This window comes from Syngnathus scovelli, chromosome 14 (genome assembly GCF_024217435.2).
Source record: "Syngnathus scovelli strain Florida chromosome 14, RoL_Ssco_1.2, whole genome shotgun sequence".
Taxonomy (NCBI): Eukaryota; Metazoa; Chordata; class Actinopteri; order Syngnathiformes; family Syngnathidae; genus Syngnathus; species Syngnathus scovelli.
Genome location: NC_090860.1, coordinates 10571624 through 10599298, shown reverse-complemented (window position 1 = coordinate 10599298; position 27675 = coordinate 10571624). Strand labels below are relative to the sequence as shown.

At 41.8% G+C, this 27675-nt stretch overlaps 1 protein-coding gene across 10 annotated transcripts; it reads right to left on the bottom strand.

The window, feature by feature from the left end:
* Positions 1-186: 186 nt before the first annotated feature.
* eml1 (EMAP like 1) lies at positions 187-27675 on the bottom strand. Of its 10 annotated transcripts, XM_049739428.2 has the most exons (26): positions 27571-27675; positions 27323-27387; positions 25140-25237; positions 10947-11129; positions 10741-10794; positions 9782-9920; positions 8234-8362; positions 8081-8109; positions 7456-7482; positions 5787-5916; positions 5525-5674; positions 5317-5386; positions 5108-5215; positions 4926-5021; positions 4580-4714; positions 4363-4462; positions 3963-4114; positions 3508-3633; positions 3313-3444; positions 3083-3150; positions 2854-2942; positions 2553-2650; positions 2342-2429; positions 2159-2254; positions 1940-2070; positions 187-1790 (listed from the first exon to the last, which is right to left on the bottom strand). In XM_049739428.2, the coding sequence occupies exons 4-26, from the start codon at positions 11101-11103 to the stop codon at positions 1665-1667; spliced, it is 2430 nt and encodes an 809-aa protein (XP_049595385.1). In that variant the 5' UTR covers positions 11104-11129; positions 25140-25237; positions 27323-27387; positions 27571-27675; the 3' UTR covers positions 187-1664. The 10 variants fall into 10 exon arrangements, with proteins under 10 accessions (XP_049595385.1, XP_049595382.1, XP_049595376.1 ...); XM_049739425.1 differs by lacking the exons at positions 25140-25237; positions 27323-27387; positions 27571-27675 and adding an exon at positions 21788-21954; XM_049739419.2 differs by lacking the exons at positions 25140-25237; positions 27323-27387; positions 27571-27675 and adding an exon at positions 19443-19529.

Below are 27675 nucleotides of genomic sequence, written 5' to 3'. Positions count from 1 at the left end.
CGAATCTATCAAAAAAAGTTTTAAAAAAAGGAAATAGAGTAAATTCTACAAGTATATATCTAGTTGCTTTCCATCTGATTAATTCCTGGTTTACAATCTGGGAATGGGTTTTTAGCAAGGGTTCACTGCACACTCAAACAATGACAGATATTATGGGATGTTTTAAACAAATGTGAATCAGAGACGTTTAGTTTGCACAGAATCCTAGGAGGTTTATTTGGTTTTATCTGTCAGACAAATGTTAAACGTTCAGTGGTAATTGCGGATCCGGGTGCATCATAGGAAGACAAATTTCAGTTCACAGCGCTCATCATCAAGCCGAATTTTTTTTTTTTTAACCCAATTTCCAAGCAACATTTTGAGTGTGAAATGTACCTGTACAATAGATGATTCACAGATCAAAGGGTTGAAAAAACAACAACTACTGATACTTCCTGGAAAGCTTAATGAATCTCTTAGACTGAATGTGTCATTTCTTCCATTGTGAGAATTTAAAAGGAAATCACGTTGAATTCAATATGTTGCCTTGACTGAGTGTGCACTGTGGAGGAGCACATTAAGCAGTTACAGTGATACGGTCTCATGCTTCCAACAAAAACAAGCATGTTGTGGATTACGCTTGCAGGTGGCATTTTCACTCCCCCACCCTCATGAAAAAAAAAAAAAAATCACCGTTTACTCCCCAAATTAGGCTCTATGTAAAAAAACAAAAAATGTAGTTCTGTTGGTAGTAAACAGTTCAATTTAAATGTCTTTTTAGGACATTTGAAAGCAAAAATACTAACTGTTTTTTTTTTTTTGTAGTGCTAATGTCCTTTAAATTTGAAGAATCTGATGTATAAAGGCAAATAAATAATTGAAGTGCAATTTAGCAAGATGACTTTAGGGCACCTAAAGCCCTGCAAGAGTGTTTTATCCAGTCCGCCATGCAATTCTCAAAGTAAATATATAATCCCAGAAGAGCTGTTTTAAAAAGTCCAAAGACATTTAACCCAAAAAGCTCATAATAATATTTGTTTGCTCATTAAAAATTCCCCCAGATAGTAAAAAGGAATTTAGTTGAGTCGAATGTTTGTGTTGCTGTCACGGGAAGGGTTGAGTTTCCTGAGTGGTTTAATACAACAGAAAATTAACTTTAAAAAAAAAAACTTTTCATGTAGTTTTCCATCTAATCCTCCTCTTTGATTTGGCTTGATTAATGTAATGTCAGTCCATAAGCTATTTTAAGAGTGTGCGCAATTGCACAAATAGTGTCATAACTCGGAGCCTTTGGTTCTTTTTGGAAAATTTGGATTTTTCATCTCAGCGGTGATTTTGAACCAGTGTGCTGTACGAGGTGATCAGATCTGCTGCGTACTGTATGTGCCATGGCTCAATTAAGGATGGGAACACTGGACTTCAGTAAATTGGAGGGATTTGACATGTAGTGCGATTGAATGAAAATAAAAAATAGGGAGAAAACACGAAGCAACACATCACACTTCACCAGCTCATCTCACCAAGGAAGTGAAAGCAGACCCGCAAAGAAAACCCTATGGAGATTCACCTCAGTCAAGATCCACGTAATTAGGCATTTCACTCGGTTCCTTCGTAGTGCAGTCGGGTTTTGCTTCCGTTTGGAGTGAGCACCGTCAGAGGGAAATCCATGCTCCGAGTCTTATCGCTCAGACTATCCTCCATTGCATCACACTCATGTCCTTCCCTCCGGTGGACACCAGGCAGCTGTCGTTATACAGGAACGTCACGTTGGTCACGTGGCTGCTGTGGCCACCGTAAACATGGCTGGGAGCCTGAAAAGTGATTTAACATTAGTCACCTTTCAAAAAAATACTTCGCCTTCATTACTGGGGGTGTCCCTCAAGGTTCCATGTTAAGCCCAATTTTATTCTCGATTTACATAAATAATGAAACTTTTCACATAGCAGAGGAGAACATTTACCCTGAACTGAGAACAGGGGAAGGAGAAGAGGTGGACCTTCCCAAAGTCGTCACCAGTAGCAAGAAGGCTCTTATCATTGGATCTGCTTCCAGCATTGATGTCGGTGCCGTCCGAGCCATCGGACCACATGCCTGGCGGGAAGATAATATACAATATCTGTAACCCTAACAGATGTCCTAACCTTAAGAGAAGAAATGGAAAAGAGCAATCAGAACCTACCAAAAACCTGAAAGCCGAGAGTGCAGGTGTGTGTGGCCCATTCAATATCTCTGATGGTCTCCATACTGACCACCTGCTTGCACACGGATGGGATCCCTGTGGAAGTAGAAGAATAAATAATTGCATTATAAGTAAATATGTTCCTTTAAGATTCCTTGGACCTAAACAAGTTGGTGCACTTACAGTATAGTATCTCATAGTCTCCTGAGTTAGACACCAAGTACTGGGAATCCACTGACCAGTCCAGATGGGTGATGAAACTAGAGTGACCCTGGAAACAGATGTGTAGAACACAACATCTTGAGCTGTATCTGACTTTACATTGAATACAAAGCCTGATAAGAAATGTAAACAAGCTATTGCAGGTGAAAGGGACGACAAAACAGACACTCACTGAGCACTTGCCCACTCTGCTGTACTTCCTGCCATTTTCTGCCACGGCGTAGATATAGATGTAGCTGTCATGAGAGCCGATGGCCAGGAAGTTGCCGTCTAAAAGAGTTTTTAAAAGGTAAACAAGGAGGAAATGGAATCATTTTAGTCCTTATGTAGATTTAGTAGGGCACAAAAAGTTACATTTAGACTTCGACTTGTGAAGTGAAAATACTGGCCTAAATCCTAAGACCCTTGACAATATGCAGTCCTCCAAATCGCAAATAAATGGGAAAATATTTAGTGTATAAAAATGTACAAACCTGGGCCAAAGCTCATAACAGAAAGTTGTTCATTTCCATCTGTGTGCACTGTGACCAAATCCTTTGAGTCAGTGTCCAGCACCAGCCACCTGCAGGATGGACCACACCAAAAGTTGACAAATATATAAATTGCATTGATCACTTCCTTATGGATTGCGACATTGATTTTTCAGTACAACATCACATATTTTAAATGGTGTCTCTTTCAAGGAAGGGTTTCTCCTCCTACCTGCCAATCTGGGTTCCTATGGCAACAACAGATCCAGACGGGTGGAAGTCTGCAGATTGGGCAGTGTCCTAAAAAGATTGTGGAAAGTTTAATATTAGTAAAGCAAAATGAAAACAGAACAAGATTCAGCTGCATGACTCAGCCCCCAAAAGCAGCACAAAACAGACGCGTAGTTAAAATAGACTGAATGTGATTCGATTTAAGGCCTCTAGGGGGCAGTGTTGACTTACTTCCATGTTTTTACTCCAGACGAGTTGATGTGAACTGGAATCCCACATACACACTTGTCTATCATAACCACACGTGAGAAAGTGGGGCCTACAGGGGTGCACAGCCAGACCCCACAACTCATCTGTGTGACCCTAAAACCAGAACAAATGATTCATTTTACACTCACTTCACATTAGTGTGCAAAAGTGACTAACCTGAGTAATGGGCACAAACTCTCCATCCAAGCTGCCTTGCAAAACAAAGTTCTTTGTGGTTCCGATGAGAACAGTCTCACCTCTGCCCTCTGCTACAGTTCGGATGGGCCCATACAAATCTGGCACCTGCGACCGACCATGTACACTATTTATTTTCATTAGCCATAAACATCTTTTAATGCAAAATACTATCTTGCTCACTAGCAAGAGAAGCCACCATCTGTTTTATTTATGAGGTGCAAAATCTTCCGCCTGCGGGACTGCTGCTTCTTGCCAACATAAGCAGCAAAGTACTTCACAAGAAAGTAAACACGGTACACACTGTTTAATATTTTATCACAGCATTTGGATAGCTCTTTAAATCCAAAGACGAGATGCTGAAGAGTCTAAAATAGAAATCGTTTGCATATGTTTCACTATTCACTTTAACTTATCCCAGGCTATCTATTCCTCACCTCCACTGTTTGGATCTGCTGGTAGCCGCTATCCCAAGAGATGAGGCGGGAGTCTTTGCCTCCGGACAACAGCGTGCCATTCCTCAGCATGCACAGGGCAAAGATGCTGCCTTCGTGAGCTCCGTGGATGACGTGACTGATGCGATTAGTGCCTGCGTGACAGAGACGCCGTAAGATGGACGGGAAGCTCAGAGAACGTCGGCTTGCCAACAGTCAGACAGGTGGATCGATAGAGTGGATCAGTGAGAGATTATGTTGGAAGGAGAGGGAGTCGAGTGTCTCTTGTTTGAAAAGTCTCGGCGCCGTTACTAATAGACGGCTTTTGAGCTAATGATGCAGTTAGAAAGATAAACACGTTCATTCGCTGGGCTTCCTAGAACCATGTCAATCGATAAGATACCTTTTCCCCACACCAATATGTTTCCGCTTGAGTCGCCAGTGATGGTATCTCCATTTTCTGCAAAGGTCACGCATAAAAGGAATTTGGGCTTCTCATGTTTCTGTAAATCACAAACACATGAGCCATTTAATGTACAATAAACAGCCACCTAGGTTTGGCTCAATGAAGACATTAATTGGTCAACAGAGAATAATAGAAAATGGATGTGACGTTTTACCTCGAAAAGTCCTTGCTTCCTGACCAGCATGCCTTTTTCCAAGTTCCAAAAATGGAGGTGTGACTTGCCACAGGTCACCAGGATGTTGCTGTCAGTCGGGTGAAAGTCTGCAGCAAAGACTGTGTCGTTGGACGTCTGAAAATGAGTTTGATTGGTGAAGTGGCACACCGAAACCCAAGATCCAAAACCCAGTGACTGGGTTCACTGGCGGAGCTAGAGGGGGGGCCACAAGGGCATTTTCACCCCAATATAAGCTTTGACCCCAAAGATACCAGGCCAGATAATTGTCTTTCAGGTATTTTCAGATTTTTTTTTGGCTCCACCAATGAAAACGCATCAAACCCACCTTGACCTCAGCCAGTCTGTCTTCTCGCTGCCAGTCCCAAACAGACAGCACGTGATCATTCGAGTCGTCAACAACGCAAAGAGTGTTTCCTCCATTCTAGCATATAAAAAAAAAAAACGACAGTAAGCTAAAAATATCAAACGTCGCTTACACGACTCATTTCCTTTCAAGCTTTTTCTCACCGACTTAGAGAAAGCCAAGCAGACAAGCGCTCGCTCAAAGTAAGCCGCTCCCAGAACATGAAGCGTGTTGAGGCTGACAGAGTCCCACACGCGAATATGTGGAGCCAACTGTGAAAAAAACACATCAAAGTGTAAACAATTCCATCTTGTCATCAGAGAGGCACCCTAAAATAAATGTGACTTAAAACATAAAATTGAAGTTCACTTACTTTACCCTCTAAAGAGGTGCCGGCAACCTGCCCGGTTGCTATGGTGATTTTATCAGGGTGGACTGCTAAGCTGAAGAAGACAAAAACAGACAACAGTAAAAAAAAAAAAAAAAAAAGCAATTCATCAAAAAGAACATTTGAATAAAGATACTAGGAAAAACGGCGATACAGTTTTTTGCTTGAGTTGTTGGGAATCTTTTTTTTGTACCATTTAATGTCGTCCGTGTGTCCAGTGTAGTGTCTTTGCAACTGTTCGTCCACGTTGAAGAGGACAACCACAGAAGCAATGAAGTACACCGTTTCTCCAGTGGGCAACAAGTAAAGATTAGAACGGCAGTCTCGACCACGGTAACCGTATCTGGTCAGAATTAAGGTCAAGAAAATAATATGACAGCCATAATATTCCATAAATTAAAAAAAAAGTTAGAAAATTTCCATACATTTATTTTTATTTTTTTAAAAAAGGATACACCCAGTCCAGTTTGAGTTTGTTGGCCGGAAGGTCGGCTCTGGCTTCCAAACAGTAGCCGTCCACTTGGTCTTTGGGCATGAACATGGTGATGGGACGGCCTTTCAAATACATTTTCACATAACCTTCCTCTGGAAAAAGAAACAGAGGATCAGTTTGATGAATGACCGTTGAGATGATATTTTGTTCATGATGGATGATTTTTGTATGAGTGTAAACACAGCCCGGTTTTGTCTGCTGCTATCACATTTTGAAATATAAGAGGACGACATAAGCTGGAAAACGCAGACAAATGTGTTTTCAAACCGACTTTATTAGCCACTTCAAACACATTCTTGTAACAAGAAAAAAAAAACATTGTTATAATGCGGAAATATTTGGCTCACAGCAGAGGTTAACCAACATGAAAACGCACACAAAAGCAGATTGAAATGTTATGGGGGGGGGCGGAAAAAAAATATGCCAAAAGTCATTCATGCAATAAATACCAAAACAAACCAACTGAAACAATGATGACAGTTTGTTGAAAGATGACACAATGCCATCTTGGATTTCGACGACATGTGAAATGCAAGCACTGTAGTGCAATTTGTAAATCAATATTATTTTTGTTGTAGTTGAGTCGAATAATGTAGAAATTGAGTGTTAATAACAAATTTGAAAGTATTGGCTGGGGGATTTCACTGCTCTGCGGTAACTTGGCGTATTGAGGCCATACTGATTCCTCAACTGGAAACTAACACTTGGAGTCTTTCTGAACGGTGGCGCCCTGGCGGCAACTCTTTTTCTGGCCTTGATGCTGTCTGGGGATTGGCGGAGGCCCGCAGCTGAACGTGCCAATATGGCCGAAGCTGTAGCGCCGCCGCTGGTCCCTGTCGTGGAGCGGCTGAGGTAAATCTGGACTGTAACTAGTGTGGGTGGGCCGTGAGGGGGGGTCATAGAGAGGTTGGGTGTGGAACAGGGGTCAAGAGGGTACCAGGGGAAGGTTTGGAGGAAGTCAGTAAAATTTGTTAGACAGCTCCTGTCGTCGAGGCGCTAACTAAAGCATCATGAATACAAAAACAGGAAAGTCAAGAAGGCGGACTTCTATTTACCAAACACATTTGGATTCGTAACGTTTTGAATTGATGACATGTCGTACGTGTTTCAAATCTTTGACTTCAGAGAAGAAAAAACATTTCTTAAAGCACAAGCAAACAAAAGCCGAGCTTGTTTGCAATGCAAATATTTATTGTGCGCTAACTAGAGCAGTGGCGGGCGGATCTACAAGCTCTGAGCTGCAGCGTGATGGCAAAACTTCAGCGAGGGTGCCTGAGTGTGTGCGCGTGAAATCTTTGTGTGGTTACTAAGGCGACAAAGCGAACATAGGGCAGACAAACACTCCAGGATTGTCTGAAGTGGAGCTGGAAGTGACACGATTGAGTAAGCATAGTGACGGTGGGGACACGGTGGGTGCATATTAGCTTGGGTGTTTTGTTAATATGCTTTTAAAACAATCAAGCTAACACACTCACAGTTTAGTAAACCACTCCTGTTCCTGTCTTGACAGCTCTCTGAGGAATTTTTAGATGGCCTTTTGCGTGAATTAAGTTATCCAGAGAGCTGTGAAGTCTCAGGTGGGGAGTGAGGGGTGTCTTTTAGGGGGGGTGGCATTAGGGGGAGGAGCGTACCTTTGCAGTGTGTCACACGTCGCATCCCTTGTAAAGGTCACAGAGAGAGACACAAGCACCAGGTGAGGGGTGTCATGGCTTCCTCACTTCCTGGTCTGTTATAACAGGTGAACGCATGGTCTGACTTTTTTTTGGTGTTCATCTACACAAGTTGTGTGCTGCTGTATGATGGCTTCCCACGCAGTCAGTAACAATGTACACAAGGACTACTATTGGAGTATATATGAGTTTAATTAATTATTTTATTTATTTATTTATTTATTCGTGTATTAACAGATGTACTAAATAACACAATTTTAATTATTAAAAATAATAAATATAAATAAAAAAATAAATATAATATAATTATTTAAAAAAAGATCATTTACATTTAATTAGATTTTTTTTAATTCAATAATACTCATCTATCACTGGCCTCATCTTTTAAAAAGCAAATATATTTGAAAACCATAGCAAATGGTCATATAATGCTTGACAATTCGGGAAAGGTGCATCAGGTAGAGAACATGAATGATGAAAATGGAATCATGAATAAAATGTGATATATGCCAGAACGTGTGTAATAGCTACCATTAGATTATCATAATGCTAGAAACTAGCAAAGTTACAAGAATTGAGGTCTCACCTGCATTGAACACCGGGTCCCTCTGCTTGCTGCAAAGTAAACGAGCAAACTGTCAATCAGCGTCGTTCCTGCACGTTCGGCATTGACATCTTGTTGATTTGGATGAAGGTCACAACAAAGCAAACTCATTGGTGTGTTCAAGATATTTGTTACCTGTCACTTCTTTTGCCACTGGAATTGCTTCCCGTCGACCCGGCGCGAGTTCGGTTGCCCTTGGCGTCGCCCGAGTCCTTCCGCGTGAGAGACCCGACATGCTCGTTGGAATTGGCTCTCCTCACCGTGCTTGACAGAGGGACAGTGAAAAGAATAATTAAATATTATTCAGTGATTAAACGCCAAGTCAAATGACCCTTATCCTATTTTCAGATTGGCTAGAGATGCAACGTATTCTCATTCATAGTACAACAACATAAACGGCCTGCAAGCCGGAATATCAAAGGTGCTGGCTCATAGTTGGCTTTTTGACTCCCCCCGTGGATGGCTCAATCTGATCAATCGGGCCTCTTGACAGCCGCGTTGTGTTCAACACAATATAAAGACTCCATCAGCAGTCCACTGGCCAGTCGGCCTAATCCACTCTATTGACATTCAAAAACCGCCGGTCCGTTTAGGAGTGATTTGTTTGCTGCGAAACAGAATAAAATAGTTGGAGGAAAAAGCATTTGCCTGCTGAGTTAGCCAGGGAGGTCAAAGTTTGTTAATTTTTAAGTCGCGTACAATTACAAAACTGAATAAAAAAAATAATAAAAATAAAGCACTGAAAGTATGTTATTGTCATGACTGGAGAGTGATGTCATCATCGCGGTTAAATAATAGTTAGACTGAGAACGGCCATATCTCGACATGCTCACCTGAGCAGCGGTGAAAGAATTCTGGGTGGCAGAGACAAAGGAGACAAACTGCGCATCTTATTAAAATGCGACAAGCTGTACATTGGCTGCATGACATTTGGTGAGTCACAAAAGAGGAATAATTGGGAAGACAAATGACCAGAATGGACCAGGAAGCCACTGAGAATTAAAACTAAGATTCTCCACATTTGTTATGATTAATGATCTTGTCTGCTCAGTCGTATTCCCTCAAGAGGCAACCGTGAGCCACTGAAGTGGAGCTGCAATTTGGAAATTACAATTAAGCATCTCCGTCCAAGTATTTTATGCATTGCCCAAAGCTCCCATGAGTGAAGTTAAGTTTTTCATTACCATCTTAAGACAAAAACACAATTATATGCTGATCATGTATCAAAGATAATGACAAAATATAAAAAAATAAATAAAACAGTAAAATACCCTAAAATTTGTCAATATTATTAAAAAAATGATAATAATAAAATAAAGAACTAGCCAAAATTCCTTTGACATCATACGGCCACAATGCAATCAGCCATTCTCTATCTAATTTGCTTACTGAGATCTTTTGGGACTAGTTACCGCTGTGTGCTGAGATTCATCTTATTATGTTACCGACATCCAGCGATGGGAGACGCTTATATTTCCCCCCAATTATGCATGAACACACACACATACCGTATTCACACAGAAACACACTTTTTTTTCTGGGCTTACAAGCCCTGTTAAATGTCAGTGGCTTCCGCTGACAAAGCGACATTTAAATGTCCAGAGAACACGATCCTACAACCTGGCAAAGTGGCCAAGCAAATTCACCATTAAATTTGATTAATGTCCTTGCACATTTGCTCACCTCCTGGTGGATGCTGTGCCGGTGTCCTTCCTGGATCCAGATCCAGACGGGGATGGCAGAGTGCCACCGCCTTTCTTTGGTAGGATGGTCCCGTTGTTCACTGAGGGTCTTAACGGCAGGGTGGCGATCATTGGCCGGGCTAGCAAACAAATTGGAATAAAGGATCAATGTAAAAGGGCACTTTGGTTATATTATTTGTGGATTGTGTTACATTATGACGGAAAATGGACTGGTGCCAAAACTAGCCTTCAAATTGGTGACCCATCCAAAATCAATATAGCTTAGCATTTTGGCTACCCGGTTGAGAACAGAGTCGCAAAATTGATAGTCCAGACTACTTGCAAGAAGTAAAAAAAACATTGTTACAACACAATGTGAGGGGGAAAAAAAACAATCTGGAGGACATTTTGTTTTAAGTGATAACAACACAAAAGGAGCATGCACACGCAAACGTGGCAAAAATTAAGGCCTGAATTTAAAAACCAACAAATCGTTTTTCTGCAGTGATAAATAAATATTAAATCCACAGTTTTATGAGACAGACACACACACTTGTTCCACTATCATCTTCCATGCAGTAATTACGCAGCAGGGGTAAACAAAAAGCTGTCATTTTGAACGTGATCTTGTGTTTGTGTTTTAGGCAGCCTTTCTGTTGCCCTGTGTGCTGTAACTGAAAAAAAAAAAACAAGCCCTGAGTCATCCACCAGGCCTAAATCCAAAAAGATACTTGTCGGCCAAAATGAGACCAGAATGAAAATGCAGTTCTTAAAAAAAATCCGTCTTAGTGTTTATAAAAGCATGACACAATTCAAGTCCCAGTGCATCAGGCAAAGTGATACAACATTGTTTTTTTTTTCCTTTTCTTAAAGTGAACACAATTTGAAAACACAGTGATCGAAATGTGCTTGCTCACACAAACGCCATCAGGCCAAGTTGGCGCAATACAGTTAGCCTACCTGACTTCCCAACATGGCTGTCTGCCGAGGGTGACTTTCTCATCAAAGGAGGCTCTACGCACATGACGCATAATATAACAACACAACTCAGTCCCGTGGATGGAAACCGATAAACAGAAAAGGTTACGACCACACCCAAAAAAAAAAAAATCCTTCCTAAACTCAAATTAATGGCCTAACCGAGAGTAAAAATGATTTATGATCACCTTTGGTTGGCCCTCGTCGTGAGCTCATGGCTTGCTGCTCCTCAGACGCGTTGAGCCGACGGACCACGTCGGCCAGAGCGGATTTGAGCAGCTGGATCTCGTCCTCCTGCATCTGGACCCTCTGCTCCAGGGAGGCGATGCGGTCTGTGACCTCCATGCTGCTGGATGCTGACGCGCTGTCATCTGAGGAAAGATGGTGAGCTGCTGTCAGAGAGCAATTTATAGTCTCGGCGGAGTCAAAAATTTATTATTACATTTAAACATACTCAATTGTCACCTCTGCATCACTGCTAAGAGACAGCCCACTTCATCAATACAAACACAAACGCAATGACTTTGATCAAATATACATGTAAATCTCCGTTGTGTTTTCCCAGCAGACTTGCAATAACAGTCAGATGAATAATGCATGGGGTGCATCGGACATCTGCGGCATGTGCGTTCTCTGAGGATTTGCTTTTAAACCCGAGCGCCTGCTCAGATGATAGAAATGCAGAGGAGCGCTTGACTTGGGTAAATAATGTTGTCAAACAATTGAATAAAACATTGTTTGGCTAAAAAAAAGATACATTTTCAAAAAAAAAGAATTGTGTCAAATGCTTTAAAAATCAGTTCGATTTCAGAATAACTCCCCAAAAATATACAAAATCCTCCAAACATAATTCTACATGATTATCAAGCTATAAACTCAAGATTCAAAAATGATTTTTCACAGAAATCTTCTCTCCCAGTCATCTTTCTTCTCTAAAAATACAACATGCTCACCTGATGTGCGTCTTTTGAAGTAGCGCTTCTTCATGTTCATTTTGGAATCTGACCATCCCGAGATAAAGCTTCAACTATCTGATGAGCAGCCCCCCCCTCCCATCTGCTCCCAGCAAAGACACACAATTGTATGACTGGTGTAGAGCCAACAAAGACAAATTATCACGCAAGACCCCGAAACCTGCCGGACGGCTTCAAACGTAACCCAACATAAGGAATGGGATATGTTCTTAAGGTTCAGGCCATATATGTAATTTCCGTGCAGTGGCCATCAGCGATGTGTCACTCTCCATTTAACAAACAATTCATCAGGCTGGACATCATTTGGACACCAATGTCTCTCTTTCAATCCAGCGAAGCCACATTATTACACCACACCCAACCGAGCTCATTGGAGGCTGGGCTGTTTCAATGACATCATTTCTCTCTCTGCCTCAATTTCAGCCGGAAGTGAGGACAAAGCACATTTTTTGATGATGCACTTGTGTCATTATTTGATATGGAACACGCATCATCAAATCACGGCGGGAAATGTGACCTCGCACTTGGCACGTCCACCTCCATCACTGAACAAACACAGAAGCACTTCCCCGAGTCATGCACTGACCTCACTCTCATCAATAATTGAATTGTGGAGCGCCAAATGCATTCTAATCCATTTCAGCACTCTCCAGATCAACAATGGAGGATGTCTTAAAAGCAGGCACTGAGATCTCCTCATTCATCAAGGAACGCATAATTGTGAGGATGACCCAAAAGAGATGGATTAGCTAACTCAACCGTTCAAACGGCGGTCGGTTTTTCGTGCTTCCAGATGACTCTGCTGCTGGACAGAGCTATTTATAGCCCAGAGATGGCCAACAGGAAGGAAAGCCGCGATGAATTTTGTTTTCAGATATTGGGATGGATGGAGAGGTCATAAATAGAAGAAAGTACGAAGGGAGGCTCAACGACTTTGCTTGACTACTCGACTTGGAATGTGACAAGGTAGGAATAAACAAGACACTGGTCTTACTGCTACGTGGCCATTTAAGAAGCAATTCCGACCACAGAGGCATAAGTCAAGCTTGACAGCGGCTCCAGGCACCGACACAAATGTGCGTTGTCAAACTCAACCTTTTGCCCACATGAAACGAGTCTTTGTCCCCCGCCAAGTAACAAACACCCAAAACGGGAGATTTGTTCCATGCAGCGTTTGTGTGAACTGCTGTTTGTTCCGTCCACTCGCGCTGTTGTTATGGGAAACGCTTCCAGTGCCAGACACTGTCAGCACGTTGAACATCAGCCAGAAGTACTTCCACCATCTGGAGCGTTGAGAACATACAGTTGTGCAGACAACCCCTTGTTACACAACAAAATACAAAACTGACAGCTTATTAGTCCAAAGATTTCCTCAATCATTATTTGAGCCGTTTTCAACCAACAACACCAGAAAAAAAAAAAAAAAGGAAAAATTTACTTTACATAATTTATGCCGTGCTAGCTGCCTGCTAACCATCCGGTCTGAAATAAAAGCACCTAAATAATAAAATATATATATACAAATAAATAAACAAATGAAAAAACAAAATATAAAATAATATATATAAATAAAATGTACTTTATTTATTTAAATTTACTTTACATAATTTATGCCTTGCTAGCTGCCTGCTAACCATCCGGTCTGAAATAAAAGCACCTAAATAATAATAAAAAACAAAAAAAACATATATAAACAAAAAATAAATAAATAAAAAATAAAATATAAAATAATATATATAAATAAAATCAGCCAACGGAGCAACCCCGCAACTGTTCATTCATAATTTTATTACCCCTCCCGAGCCAATTAGGCGTGTCCTCCTGCCTCGCATCTCTGCATCTGTGCTCTTGATTAATCTATTTTTAATGGGACCCTTCCTTTTCCTTTCCCCCCTCTCCATATGTTAGAAACAGGCTGAACACGCACATGGATCAGAGGGTTCCCTCTCTGCTGACCAATTAGGGCACAAGAGGAACCTTTGGGAGCTGCACTGAGGTTAATTGTACCTGAATGCATCACACAAGATCTGCTGGCTGGAGAGGTGCATAAATATGTTCTGGTTTTCTTTTCTGGCCCTTGCATGACACACACACTCATTAAACTTTACACTTTGGTCTGACTCACGTCCATACATAGAATCGTGCGGCCGCTTTATTTGAACCTTCCACATTCCTACTTTGCATGCATGATTGTTTTAGTGGGTCAGACGATGAAGCTGCACGAATGTGTGTCAGTGCGGCAAAAGGCGAGAGAGAGAAAGAACGATGAAAGCAGAGAAGGCGAATGGATTCCTCCGCAAGTCACATTTCAATGATCAGCCTTAAGAATTTACAACAAGATGCATCAAGGCCGAAGTGGAGCAGGGATCAAGGATAATCTTATAGGACATAACTGTTTGGCATGCTGGGTCAGGAGGAAGCAGTTTTTTATTTACATTTTTTTTTTTTATCACCAACGAGTTCCATGGTGTGCACCTTTAATGAGCACACATTGTCACTCTGAGTAAGCGTAAACACCTTGGCACGCTGCCATACAAGCAAACGCACAGGCTGAACTCTTATCAGGAGTAGAAACAGAGCAGAGAGATAAGAGCAAAATCGTTGAGGAGCTACAATAGATGCTCTAAAGTTCAACGCCTTAAGGCGAAGGTCACCAACGTAGGTGCAAGGACCACCAGTAGCTAGAGGTGTATAATTTATTGAAATAAGAAATCCAAATCCGATTGCGGGTGGATCACTTCAAAGTATTTGAAGTCAAACGTCTCAGATCGTATTTCTGTAGGTGTTAAAAATGACGCCGGAGCATTTTCCCAAGATCAAACACAAAGCTTGAGAGAGCGTGAAAGGAAAATGAGAAGGGGAAAAATGCCTGGGAGTTAAAGCAAATGAAAAGCTGATAAGAAAAAGTATGAAAATTTGATGGAATCCTGGGAAATTTGTGCATCTGTGTCACTGCAGATAGCTAAAAATAAACCGGGAGTGGAGTGAGCACTCAGACGCGATGTTGGAATGAATCAGCAGTCGTGGAGGAGATACGCCGGATCAATTCCATATTGATCACGCTGCTGCGTATTACGGATGAATAATGTCGAAGAAACGCAACCGCTCATATATTTGAAACATTTGGACGCAATCTTATTTAAAACGACACCTAAGGATGTAAGTAGGGCAGCTCTGAGTTGAGCTAGCGCGATATTGAAATGTGAAGACAATGGATGCTAAACTTGGCTGTTGAAGTCTTCGGGGTGTTGGCAGAATATCGTCCTCCTCCTCCCTGCTGGGCTCAGTTGGCTACTGTCTTTGGCAGCGCGTGTGTGTGTGTGTGTGGGGGTTAATCCTAATCCATGTCCACGTGACATCATCAGACATGCTTTTTGGACCAAGGCTGAAGAAGGGTTGTGAGATGAAGTGTGTCAAAGTATCCCCATGTTGCAAGAGTGGGAGGGTGGAGGGGGGGGGACTGTGCCAATGTGCCCGTGGGCGAAGTGCATGGAGTGTCGAGATAAAGGGATGTCAAATTTACATTAGCACACATTATGAGTCCAAAAGGTGAACAGGATGAACAAGGATGAATTTTTCAAGATGGAGGTGCAGGGTGTCATCTTTAAAGCTACTCAAAGCTGCACTGTTTTACGAAGCACATTTTCCCTCCGAATCGGATAGAAAATAAACACCAAGAGGAACTGGAACTGATTCGAAAGCAGAGCAAAGAACTGTTTACATTTGATACTGGCTCACATGCTGTGTGTTTTTCCACAATGGCATTCGGGAAAAAAAAAAATCACAATTATTTAAAGGTGAGTCTTTGGGGGGGAAAAAAGTGAATGTAAACAAATGCAGGAAGTCAGACACCAAAACCGAAACTATGAGCAAACTGCATAAACAGCAACTATCCTCTCTTTATCAGAAAAAGAAACAAAAAGAAAGACAACTCACTGAATGACTAAAAGTCCATGAGAGTAAATCAGTCCTAAGTGAATAATGAGGCTAATTTTCTCTTGGCATAAACTAGCAAGCTAGCTGTGACCTCCTGAGGACAAAACGTGCAGCTTGCGTGTGTTCCTGCAGTTTAGCTGACCTAGTCTCTCAACATTAGTGTGCTCGGATGCGCCACAACACACGGAGGGAGCTGCAGAGAGTGGAACGGATGACATCGTTGCGTTTTGCTCCAGTCCAAGCGGCGCTATGATGTCACTCTGGCCTGCGGGGCCCAATGATGACACACACGGCTTACTCAAAACAGACCTGCAATACATTAAGAAGTCCAAATAACGACTAGGAAGCTACTCTGCTTTGTACTAAAATTTGTGTCTGTGTTCCCTCGAAGCCAATTTTGTTGCTACAAACAAAGTACGTCCTGTAATTTCCAGTAATGTTCCGTCGCTTGACGTAAAACAGTTCTAAAATTACCGGTGCGCCTGTTTTTCTGGTCAATCGACACAATTAAGAAACTTCTCTTACATTACATATAAAAATATGCGAGAAGAGAAACATATCAAATATCCAAGATGCTTGGATAGCAGCATACGAGCTATGTCTGTCACTTCCAAGTACACGCCCACCAGTTAGAACATGAGCCACGACAACTGTAACAAAAACAATGGCTTTAAAACTACAGTTTTGCGAGTCCAACTTAGCCAACCAATCAGAAGGGAGGAAAAAAATGATGTCATTGTGCAACAGTTTAAGAAAAAGTCACTTTGCTAATAGTTTACAATAAGTTATTTCGGCCAAAACACCTGATTGTGAAGGTGGATTCGAAAGACATGGTAGCATTAGAAGCTAAGATCTGATCGGACACAGATAAATAAAGAAATGCACAAATAAATTAGTGTATAAATAAATAAAGCATAAATAAATATGCGAATAACTAAATTAATTAATATAAATACATTACAAATAAATACATTAAAAATAAATAAATAAATGTTTGTGTTAGCTGCAATTCATTTGAAGAGTCGTTCATGATTCGCGCCCTTAGGTAGGATTAAGCTTTCGCCCCGTCACAGGTGGTACGCAGCAATCTGTGTAGTAAACACTATTGACGTTTTCATTATCCAGCAATGTCAAACGCGTTAGGCTATAAATCGAAACCAATCACACTCAGGGCAATGTCATGTATGATATGATGTCATCACAGCAACGCCCCATCCATGACATTCAGACATTTTGTAGTAAGTGGACCTAAGTAGTAAACATAAAATGACCCACATTAAAGCAATGGACCGTGGGTTCTCGTAAAAAGGACGTCAGAGAAGCAGAATGAGTAATCAACACAACAGCAGATTTAAATCCATCTGCCACAAAAGTCCTTCAACTTTGTTGGCCATAATCCCCTTTGTGCTTGTGTTGCACCAACACATCCTTGACTGCTTGCACGGTCTTTAATATTCTCAAGGCGAGGCTTAACTTTTCAGAACTTTACAGCCTGCTTTGGAGTAAATCTTTTATGAAAATGATGTCATAATGATGCGTCATGTTGCTTAGCCTCTCCCCTGAGTCATCGGCGCCTGGCTACCATCGCCACAACCTCCACCCAGCCGACACATCGTTGCTGTCCTACAAGCACTTTGTTGATTACCGCTTAGCTCGGACTGGACGTGGAGAAACTTCACTTTTTTTTCCTCAGCTAAGCCCCACGATGACGTGTCAAGCCCAGAGGAACGTCATGCCAAAAGTAGGAGATTGTTTACCATTGCAGAACTGCAGCAGCGACGAGGTGTCATACAAGCTGCTGTAGCTGGAAAAGCCGTCCTCCATTCTCACACGCTGCTCCACTTCCTCTGCTATCCGCCGCTTCTCCTCTCGTCTCTCCGTCACTCTCTCTTTCTCCGGTGACTCCCTTTGCCTAGTTTATCGTTTCACTTGGCTCTCCCTCCATTCATTCTGAGCGGGTCAGGCTCCCTGGGTGTGTAACCATGGCAACCCATTCACTTGCATGAACTCCAGTTCCCTCTTCTCTCTCATAGGTGGGGGGGGACAAAAAAAAATAAAATAATACTAATATAAAGAAACTCCAAGAGAACGCTTTCTCCCTGAAGACTGACTGAACTGGACCGAAAGAAGTTCAAGAGGTTGCTTTTCTTCCTCCTCCTCCTCTCGTCTGTCCTCAGCAGCTGTTCGCTCTCGCTGATCTCTAGCAGAAAAAAAAAACAGCTTTCGGAGGCGTTTGCTTCGTGGCTGCGCGCTTATGTGTGTGTTTAGATAATGCTAGGGAGAGCCCAGCCTTTCCCGCTGTCACACAGCACAAGCGAGTCAAAGCTCGGTGGAGGCGGAGCTTGTGGGATGGCTTGTTTCTTCTTTGCTTAGTGATTTAGAACAAGGTGGAGCAGATGAGTGGAAGGGAAACATGACATTAGATTAGAAAAAGGGAAATTAAAGACACAGGAGGGGGATCATCATAAAAGAAGTGGAAGGTCATGCTTCTGATTGGCCAAACTGTGTAGAGTCAACTTTCTTTTTTTTTGGCTGGAGTGACATAAGCATAGCATCATCCAGACTGACGGAATCAAGTCACATGAGGACAGCACAGCGAGCCCATACGTCAGTCGCAGCCAAACGTTCATTTCCGGGGTCGCCGCCCGGCCTCAAGCAGATTACCATTCTGTTGTCTGCCTGCCTCTCTTATCGTCTGCTGCAGACCTCGCAAATACTGAGGAATCCCTAAAACAAGGACAAGAGGTGGGAGGGAAAACTGAAAGGGAGAGTGAGCTATAGAAGAAAGAGAAATAAATGGGATGGAGGGGGGAAGGGGAGCGTGGAACAGGAATAGAAAAAAAAAAAAAAGAGGGCTTGCAGGAGGGGGGGCAGGAGCGAATTAAAAAGTGAGCAGGGAGGGAGTTTATTGAGGGGAAAGGGGTTTGAACTGAGTGCTTCCTAATTCAGAATGGGGGTTTTATGTCTCAGAAGAGGTGGCAATGCATTATTTATAATTCAAGCTTGCTTGGGAAAAAAAAAAATCAAGTCGACCGTGTCTGTGGCCTCCTTTTACGCTAGAAGTGTGAGACAATTGTACAAATCAAGTGCTGCGGTTAAAATCACTTAACATCTAGAAGGTTTGGTTATACTTAGAGTATTGTTTTTTTTTATTTTATTTAAAAATGGTCTTAGCTGATCCTTATGTTATTACACAAAGTCATCCAGACGTGCAAATCTCATCAGCTGTGTAGCAGAGAGGATTAGGGGAGGCAAAACAAAGTATCTTTTGTGAGTTGTTGAGAATTTAAGTAGTTTGTTACATTTGAGAAGCCACTTGAAGCAAAGCAGGATTAAACCTTGACCGTTACAACATTTGTGCATCTAAAGTAGACAAAGTGCAACACGTTTTCGGATAAAACGTGATTTGAAGTCTCGGAAGTGTTTACATTCAGATCGGTTGGCTTTAATGCATCGGATATAAACGTGCCACTGGATTTTGTTGTGTCAGCCGTGTTTTGTCTAAAAGGGGCTCAGATTATTGTAAATCTCTTTCTGGCGCACATTTGGAATCAGGATAAGCATCAGATCTACTCGCTAACACCGCCAGCGCCACCCCTGCATGTCCCCCAACCAACGACACGGTGGGTGGCAGGTGGTGGGATCACGACCGCTTCGGGCCCTCCCCTCCCTACTGTTTCCCCTGTGGGTACCCCCCCCCCCTTCCACATACGATTAGCAAATAAACATTGTTTGTAATGATATCCCACTTCTAGTCGCAAATAATGCACGTACCTAACTCACATGAGAGCGTCCAAAGCCATTTGTAGACCACAAGATCCATTTGAGACATTACCAGAACACTTGCTTGTGTTATCAAACATTTGGATCTCTGCTTCTGCATGACTCAGCACAACAACCGCCATCCCCTCCCCGACACACACACCTTGTGTTATGACTGCAAACAACAATAGTGAGTCAAAATAGAGAAAATAATGTAAATGATGGGGCATATAATCCAAATAAATTCGATTGGGATCAAATCGTAATTAAATTAAGATACCAAAAAGCAACTCTATTATTACTATTAGAACAAGTAGGATAAGTATATTTTGGATGTAAGTGATCAGAGTGAAAATCAATAAATATTTAATGATGTTAGCTCGTAAGATGCTCTCGAAGACCGCAATCAAACTGGGCAGATTTGTTTTCTTCAGAAAAAAAAAAATGCTGACGTCCTTTAAATTCCACAGATGATCAGTCAGTCTGCCATTGGGTTGGGATTAAACAACCAAATCCAGAACGAAGGAGGGAACAAGGTCAATCCTCTGGATGATCCAGCCACCATCTGTGTGCTGTCCTGGTTATTGGGCTGGTTTACACCATGAATTAATCCCACCTGAAGCCTCGGTGATTTAGATAAACATTAAATTTGGGCAAAGACTGTTACAATTCTATGATTAATCATTTTTTACAAGACATTATTCTCTGAATAACAAGAACAAAGATGGTGGAGGAAAGAATGAAGAAACATTTTAGAGCAAGAAATTCGATCTTCACACGGTATATATGTCGGAGAGTGCAAGACTGTGCTCTCTCAAGCAGTGGCAACATTAATCACATCCGACATGGCTACTGAAACATCCCCCCTATTTCCTGAACAACCTTTTCTCTCCTCTCTGCATAAGATGAACGTGACATGTCCTCACGCAGCACTGCCTCTATGTTGCCTTGCATTGAGTTCTTTTTGTGTTATAAATCAGAAGGCTTTGTTTGATTGTATGCACTCCTCTTCTTTATCCTTTCAAAGTCAGAGCAAGTCGAACCCGAAATCAATAAAGTCTAAAATAAACTGCTGTGGAAACCATTATGTCCTTCTCCACACATTTTATCCAGTTGGTTGGCAGGAGAAACTGTTTCAGCTTTCCCAAATGTTCTTGCTTTACGACTCAAGTCGTATTTCCATTCACTATACGAATATTTAACATTGGACATTTTCTGGAATTTATATCTTATTCAAGCTATTCCTTAAAATGTCCAGACTTGGTTTACTACAGCTTTAATTCAACAGACAGGCATTAAACAACACAATCGCATACAGACACAGCTGACACTGCCACCTGGCGGTGTACGAGAGAACCGCTGCTGAAACTCCAAACTCAAAAATGTGGAACGCGACCTGCACTCTGACGTCATAAAACCTATATGTCCCGATATATATTGTTGTTGTTATAATCGTAAAAAAGGTTGTTGTTTTTTAAATTGATCTATTTACTTACTTTTCAAGCTATTTAAAGCTCACTTTTCAAGCTTTACCATTTTGTTACAGCATTAACAAAGGTATAAAAACAAGCTTATTCTAATTTAGACAGCTCTCAATTACAAATAATTGCCTTAACCCAAATACGCAGACTGGGGGAAAAATATATACAAATGCATTCACACAAATAAGGACCTGCATTTGAATAATTGCCTGACAACTAGAGTAAGTAAAATAATAAATTAGACAGATGGACGGATAGACTTGCATTGCTTTTGCACTGTAAATGGAGTTGCTGTGAGGATAAAGTGGGGGGGGGAGAGATGGATGGGCTAATCAAGAAAAGTGGCAACAGAAGGAAACATGAGTCAACGCCTGGGTGAAAGGCTGAGAGAAACTATAAGCCAAGAGGCAAAGTTTCTATTCCCAAATGATTGTTGCTGTTAATCTGCCAGCTAGGGCACAAAGAGATTTAGTTCTCCTGTTCAACTTGGCTGCTCTTTGCGGGAATTTAACCTTTTGCAATCACTTGCAAGTGCAACTCATCTTTTTCTCACATCGCTCCTAATCAGATCACATAAGAGCTGCCAAGGCCTATGCATAAGTCTTCCTCACAGTTTAACAAGACTGACAGCACATAATGAACATTTCTCCACAAGCGGAACGTCCATCTCCGACAGGGAAATGCCTTCAAGAGTCCGAGTGTCCATATAAGGGGCAAAACCAAACCAGATGAATACTTGCTGGGTGCCGAAAACAGAATGAGCCCCCTCCTTCCTCCCCTTTGCAACACACATTCCCATAAGTTGAAAAATGCAGAAGTCTAAACAGATATTTCATCTTTGGGTGACACATGAAGACCAACTGTTTGTTGACTTACCCAGTGGAAGCCCCTCACTGTCAGACATGGCTGCAGAAAGCACCACCAGTGACTGTTGTGGCCTTTAACTTTTAATATCTCCCACACTGAGTCCCTCGCTCTGTTGTAACTTTCTAACTATACTTCAGCCCTCTCCACCCAACACTCTCTCGCTCTCTTTTTCTCTCTCCCCATACTTTCGCTCTTAGCTCCATGCACAGAATCAGCAGTGGCCTAAGCACATGTCGATCAAATATCACATTCTACGCCATTGGGCAGTAAATGTGTCACCAACAGCCCCTCCCTTGGGATATTATTTCGCTTAGGTATGACAAGCATTTAATGATTTCGTTTGCAGCATTCAAATAAAAGCCAAGTTATAAATTTATACCCTTAATTAAATAATAGCGTATTTAATATGACTTATTTTCTCAATTTGCTAAATAGTTTCACCAAAACCTGGCATGACTCTACTTCAATAAGTTTAAGTTGTAGTAACTGAAATTTCCAGTGAGAGGCGCTAGAACCAAATAAACAAGCAGCTTCCGATTGTGTGGTTGGCTCTCTTTCTTTTTCCTATGGCCTACATACCAGCAAAATACCCAAAGCCAAGTCACATTTGAAAAAATAATCTTAATGGAGTATTTGTTTCTACACGTCAATACCAGTCAGTCATGCATGTTAAGAAAATGAAAAGACAATAAAGAGAGGGTACGCTGTCTGTATTTTTCTTGACATGTCTTCAGGAGAAATATGAGTGCGTGAGGGAACGAGACGTGCCAGTACCATTGGTGGCGAATGAGGTCGGTTGTGTTCACACCCACAACGGTGCAAGCTGCCCTTTTTAAATATTGATGCTGTCCTGTGAAAAAAAATGTAAATTTTTGTCATTTTTTAGAAAAACTCTGTTAATGAGATTTCCAAAACACAGACACCCCATTAAAAACAAAAAAATGATAAAAATAGAAATATGACTTTTTTTCACAGGATAGCATATATGCTGGCGCTTATCAACATGCGATGTAACATTTTGTTTTTTATGACCATTTTAAGTTAATAAAAGAGTACAACTATTCTTCCAAACTCCATTCAGCAGTCCTTGAGAGCCCTCAGCTGACCCATTGTCACTTGACTGAGAGGATTATGGCAAGAGAGAAAAATGCAGCGTGTGACTGGAGAGGGGTCAGATGGTAAGCATGTCCAAGGAATAACGACAGTGTCGCAGAGGTTACGTCTTAACTGCTGCCACACAAAGCTAATCTCGAGCTACAACACCAAAGGAGAAGAAGTGTGTAGGAGAAGGGAGGCTATTATCTATGCACCAGACCTATCCCCCACCTCCCCCCAGTACCAAGTCTGGTTGTCGCACAGCACCCAGGCTCTGTTTGATCTGCTGCAATTGTTTGCAGAAGAGCTGGAGGGTCTTTCCAAACATAACCCCAACCTTCACCCTGTCAGGACCTTTCGACCTCTTTTGCCAAGACAAACAGACAGTCTGCTGCAAATGCATTACTTTGGTTCTGATAATATCCCGTCGTTCAGTTAAGACATTTGAACTTACGTTTTGACGCTATTGTAAACATGTTTGAACAAAAATTGCTAGCATCAAAATATAAAAACTTGACATATTTAAACACACAGAAAAATGCAAACATATGTTTATAAAATACAATATGGGCTGTGTTAGATAAGTGGCTTTAAGAAGTGAGGCCTAGTGTTTTTTTTTTTTTTTTCAATAAATAAAGTGCTCACGCAGTCTGGACAGAGTTATTCTAATAGCACTACCTTCTATGGGAAAAAATGTTTTGGAAAATCCAAACAACTCGAAAGCGGACCCGGAACGAATTATTTTTGCCTTTGGCTGTTCCGCTGTTGTTGTTGTTGTTGTTAAATCACACAACATAGAGATTTTCACATGTTGGTAAGAAAGTAGGTCAGCTAAAGGCAACAAGCGTGAAATAGAGAAAATTAAGTGTAAAAAACGAGATTGTGACTAAGCGGCTGAAAATGCTCTCCTCTGTTACGCCAAAAGAGTTGAACAAATATGCAGATTATAATGCTTGTTTTTCTTTTTAACTGTACAATACGTCTCATTTAAGAACCTTAGTATCAAGGATGCAAATAAACCAGAGTCTAAGACTGTTAATCTATTCCTATATTAGCTGCATCTAAAAGTTAAAACCTGCACTCTGAGTTTATTGGACATCAAATGCCACATCTAAGAGCTGGGCGTAAAATAAAACAAAATACCTATCGCGCTTTTACAGGCGTTAGCCAAAGGGTACGCAATTCATCCAAATGAAACGGAGCCCATTAATGACTCTTTGTTAATGACCTCACGGCAATGAATGCAGCAACTAATGAACTCTTAATAGTGTTAAATCCAACAGCCTCTCAATGAATCCGCTAACTGTTTTATGACGTTGTGGGCAGAACCCTAATTGGGGACTTGTGGTAGTAGCGGGGTGGGAGGTCGGGAGGGGAAGGGGAGGGGGGGGGCGTGATGCTTCACTTCATTGTTCCCAAACACAGACACAGAGTACACAAACAATTGCTGCTTTTACAATTGTAGCGAGTCACTGAGTTAATTTCTAGCACATTCCGGACATTCGGGCCACAGCACTTAAGACGATGTTAAGTTGCAACTATGCACGACGACGTTTTGTTGACCGCTTTTAATAAACTGGAGTGCTTGTAGGATGCAATGAACCTTCGCGGGACACTCGTTAAAGTACTTTTACATTTTACACAGAGAATTATTGAAGAGTATTAAAAGACAATTTGTTTTTGGGGACTTTTACTATTCCCTATTCGGCCATCCAATTTGTATACCGGATAAGCTAGATAAGCTAACACATTGAAAAAGCGGTGAACTTCTTTTTACATGACAGACGTCTGTGAAACAAACTATTTTTTGTCATTTCTAGCCATATAAAGTATGGTAAAAATCTCAAAGCTAAAAATAGTCTTTGGTTTTGTGAGAAGAAAAACATTCGAGTCATGGTAAGCTTAGTAAAAGCCATCGCAATGGAAAAGGGACAATAATTAAATTTCTCTGCTCATTTTAAACACCCATCCCAGTAACCACATATGGTTCGTTGGACAGAGAATGACTCAACTTTATGCTTTTTGAAGACGCCGCAAAATCCTGAATCCATTTTATGCATTTTCTGTGTAATTCTGTAACTTGGAGGGGGTTCACAGGATGTATTTCTAGTAGATTAAGTGTGGAGGAGGAGGAAGTTCCCCTCTGGCTGGGGAGCAAGAGTTCCCCTACCACCCCCCCAACTGAGAAAGGGCCGAGGTGTGACGGAGGGGATTCCAGAGCATGCAACAAAAGGCACTTTGATTTGAACAGCAGTGGTAGACCTACCCGCACGCACACACTCTTGATCCTCAACAGGCCCTGCCCTCAGGTCCCAGCCAGTTGAAAGAGGGGGGAAACTCCAGATGCTCTACAGAAGTTGTGGGCTGCAGCGAGAAAGGGAAAAAAGTTAGGGAAGAGAGGCTGGGAGGAAGAGGAGGAGGAGGAGGACACTCGTGGAAGGTTGGAATTATATATGAAATGGAAACGTTTAGCAGCAGCGGTGAAGGTCTAAATTAATAGCGAGGCTATTGAGGGTTTTGGCCTGCTTGGAAGGGAACCAGAGGGGCATGGGCGGGGTGAAAAAAGACAATCCCGAGCTAGGTCGGGTTTGATGGATGGACTGTTGATGAGCGTCAAAACAGGGAGGGGAGGGGGTGATGGGGAATGTTATGCAGCAGCACATATGGGAATCTCACAACCAGAACGTCTTGCGCTAACACCACAGTGTGGCTTCAAGACCAATTTATCCAAACACAGACACTCAGTGAAGACTAAAAGACATAACTGGACTATTTTTAGGCGACTCTTTTTCTGTTTAGTCAAATATGCTGTGAAGCGACTGCAGCTGTATAAATGGAATAATTGCAGTGGAACCACAGCAAGACTTGAATGGCTTCTGAGTCATATCATTTGGAATTCAGCGGCAATTTTCAGGAAGAATATAATTCTGTTCTTTGCAGCCCCAATAGTGCAAAAACAGCATTTTGATTAATATTGCATTTGTCATATATGAATTAAGTAAGCATGTTTTTATCTCTCTCAGGGGGCGGCCATTTTGTCATTTGTAGTTGACTAAAAATGACATCACGGTTGCTAAGAGCTCAGGTGACGACTAATCCCGACTTCAGAACACAGTTTCTGTTCTTCTCCGGAGTGGCAAATAATGTCAAAACATTCACAAACTCTAATGAATTGTGCTCTACTTTACTCACTGTATTTTTTTCAGTTTTGTCACTAGATACTACACTGTGCCGTTCCACCTTTCAGAGGAACCTGTGGCTTTTGTGGCAGGCATAAACCTTTGCACCCGGGTTAACTTGAGGGCTTTTAAAAATTATCCGACACCACTCGCAGCCCCCCCCCCCCCCCTCCCCTCCTCCCTACTCTTAACACAGACAAACCTCTCGTCACACACTGCTCGCTGCCTCCTTCAGGGCCTGCTAAAGCCATTACAGCTTTAAAAGAGATTGCATCGGCTCCAGGCAGACTGACAAATAGTTAGTTAGATATACAGACAATGACCTGCACGTGCACTAAGAGGCGTCTGTACTGAAAGGGTTGAGGGAGCCACACACAGCTGCTAAATGTCTAGCTGCTCTTCAGAAGCTCTCAGGTGTGACCGGCTTGCCTCCAGACAGACACGGAATTGTTCGGAGAGACCCGACGTGAGTGAATATCGGCTCTATCTCTCCGCTCACATGGTCGCGAGTCCCTCCGACACAAGCCAGATCTTCTTTCCTCGGAGGACTGTGCCGGCTTTCACTGCATATTTTTAACCTGAGCCAGGGTCAAAGCGTTTGCCAAAGACCTGCCTGATGCATCATTTCTCCCTGCAGCTGCACTACTAATATTTTAATTTCACTTGGAAGTAGAATCAAAGAATGCGGACTAAGCACAAATGCATTGCAAGGATTTTGACATGCAGAGGGGATGTTAGGGGCTTTGCTTCTTAGCTCAGGCAAACATCTTCCTCCATGAATTAATTGCCTCCACAACTGGAAAAACTGTCATTTTATTTAGCCCTTGTGTTTTTCTTCATGAAGTCGATCCATTCATCCATTTGCCTCATTATCGGGGAAGCATAGGTCATATGTAAGGCCTTCAACTATAGAACTGGATCCCTCGTTTAACGCGGATAGTTGGTTCCAAAAACCACCCGCGATAAGTGAAATCCGCTAAGTATGGTCACCAACAAGAAGTACTGGATAGGCTAACAAGTTAGCGGTAAGATGTTAATTCGCAATCATGCTAACACGCGAAAACGGACTTCTAAAGGAATGTAAACAAACATTTGGAGCAATACTACATTGTCCTAAAGGTTAGACACATGTTTCCTCAATTTCGAAGTTTTGTTTTGACTTTTAAATGTTTTTTTAATTTAGAAAAAAAATCTGCGATGTGGTGAAGCCACGATAAACGAAACGCGAAGTAGCAAGGGATCACTGTATTAGGATTTGGGAGATGCTTACCTGCTCCTGGGTACTGATGACGTTGCTCTTGAGCCTTTATTATTCTGACACATCTCCTTCCATTCCTGTGCAACAGTTGTGTTTTATCGGTTTGCGTGATAGAGGATAAAAAAGTTTTTTTCTCCAGTGAAAATGTTTTGCCAGTTGCGATGAATGACTCAATTCAAACGGCGACGCAATAAAAATAAACGTCATTTCCTCTTGTTACTTTCCACGTCAATAAAACACATTAAATTCATGTTACTCACCACTGGTCTAAAGCAGCCTCGGTCTCTGCCTTGCTTCACTGGTGTGAGGTCATTGACGCGTCGTCGAGCTCCATCATTCTTTACCTGCGCTTGTAAACTTCCGGT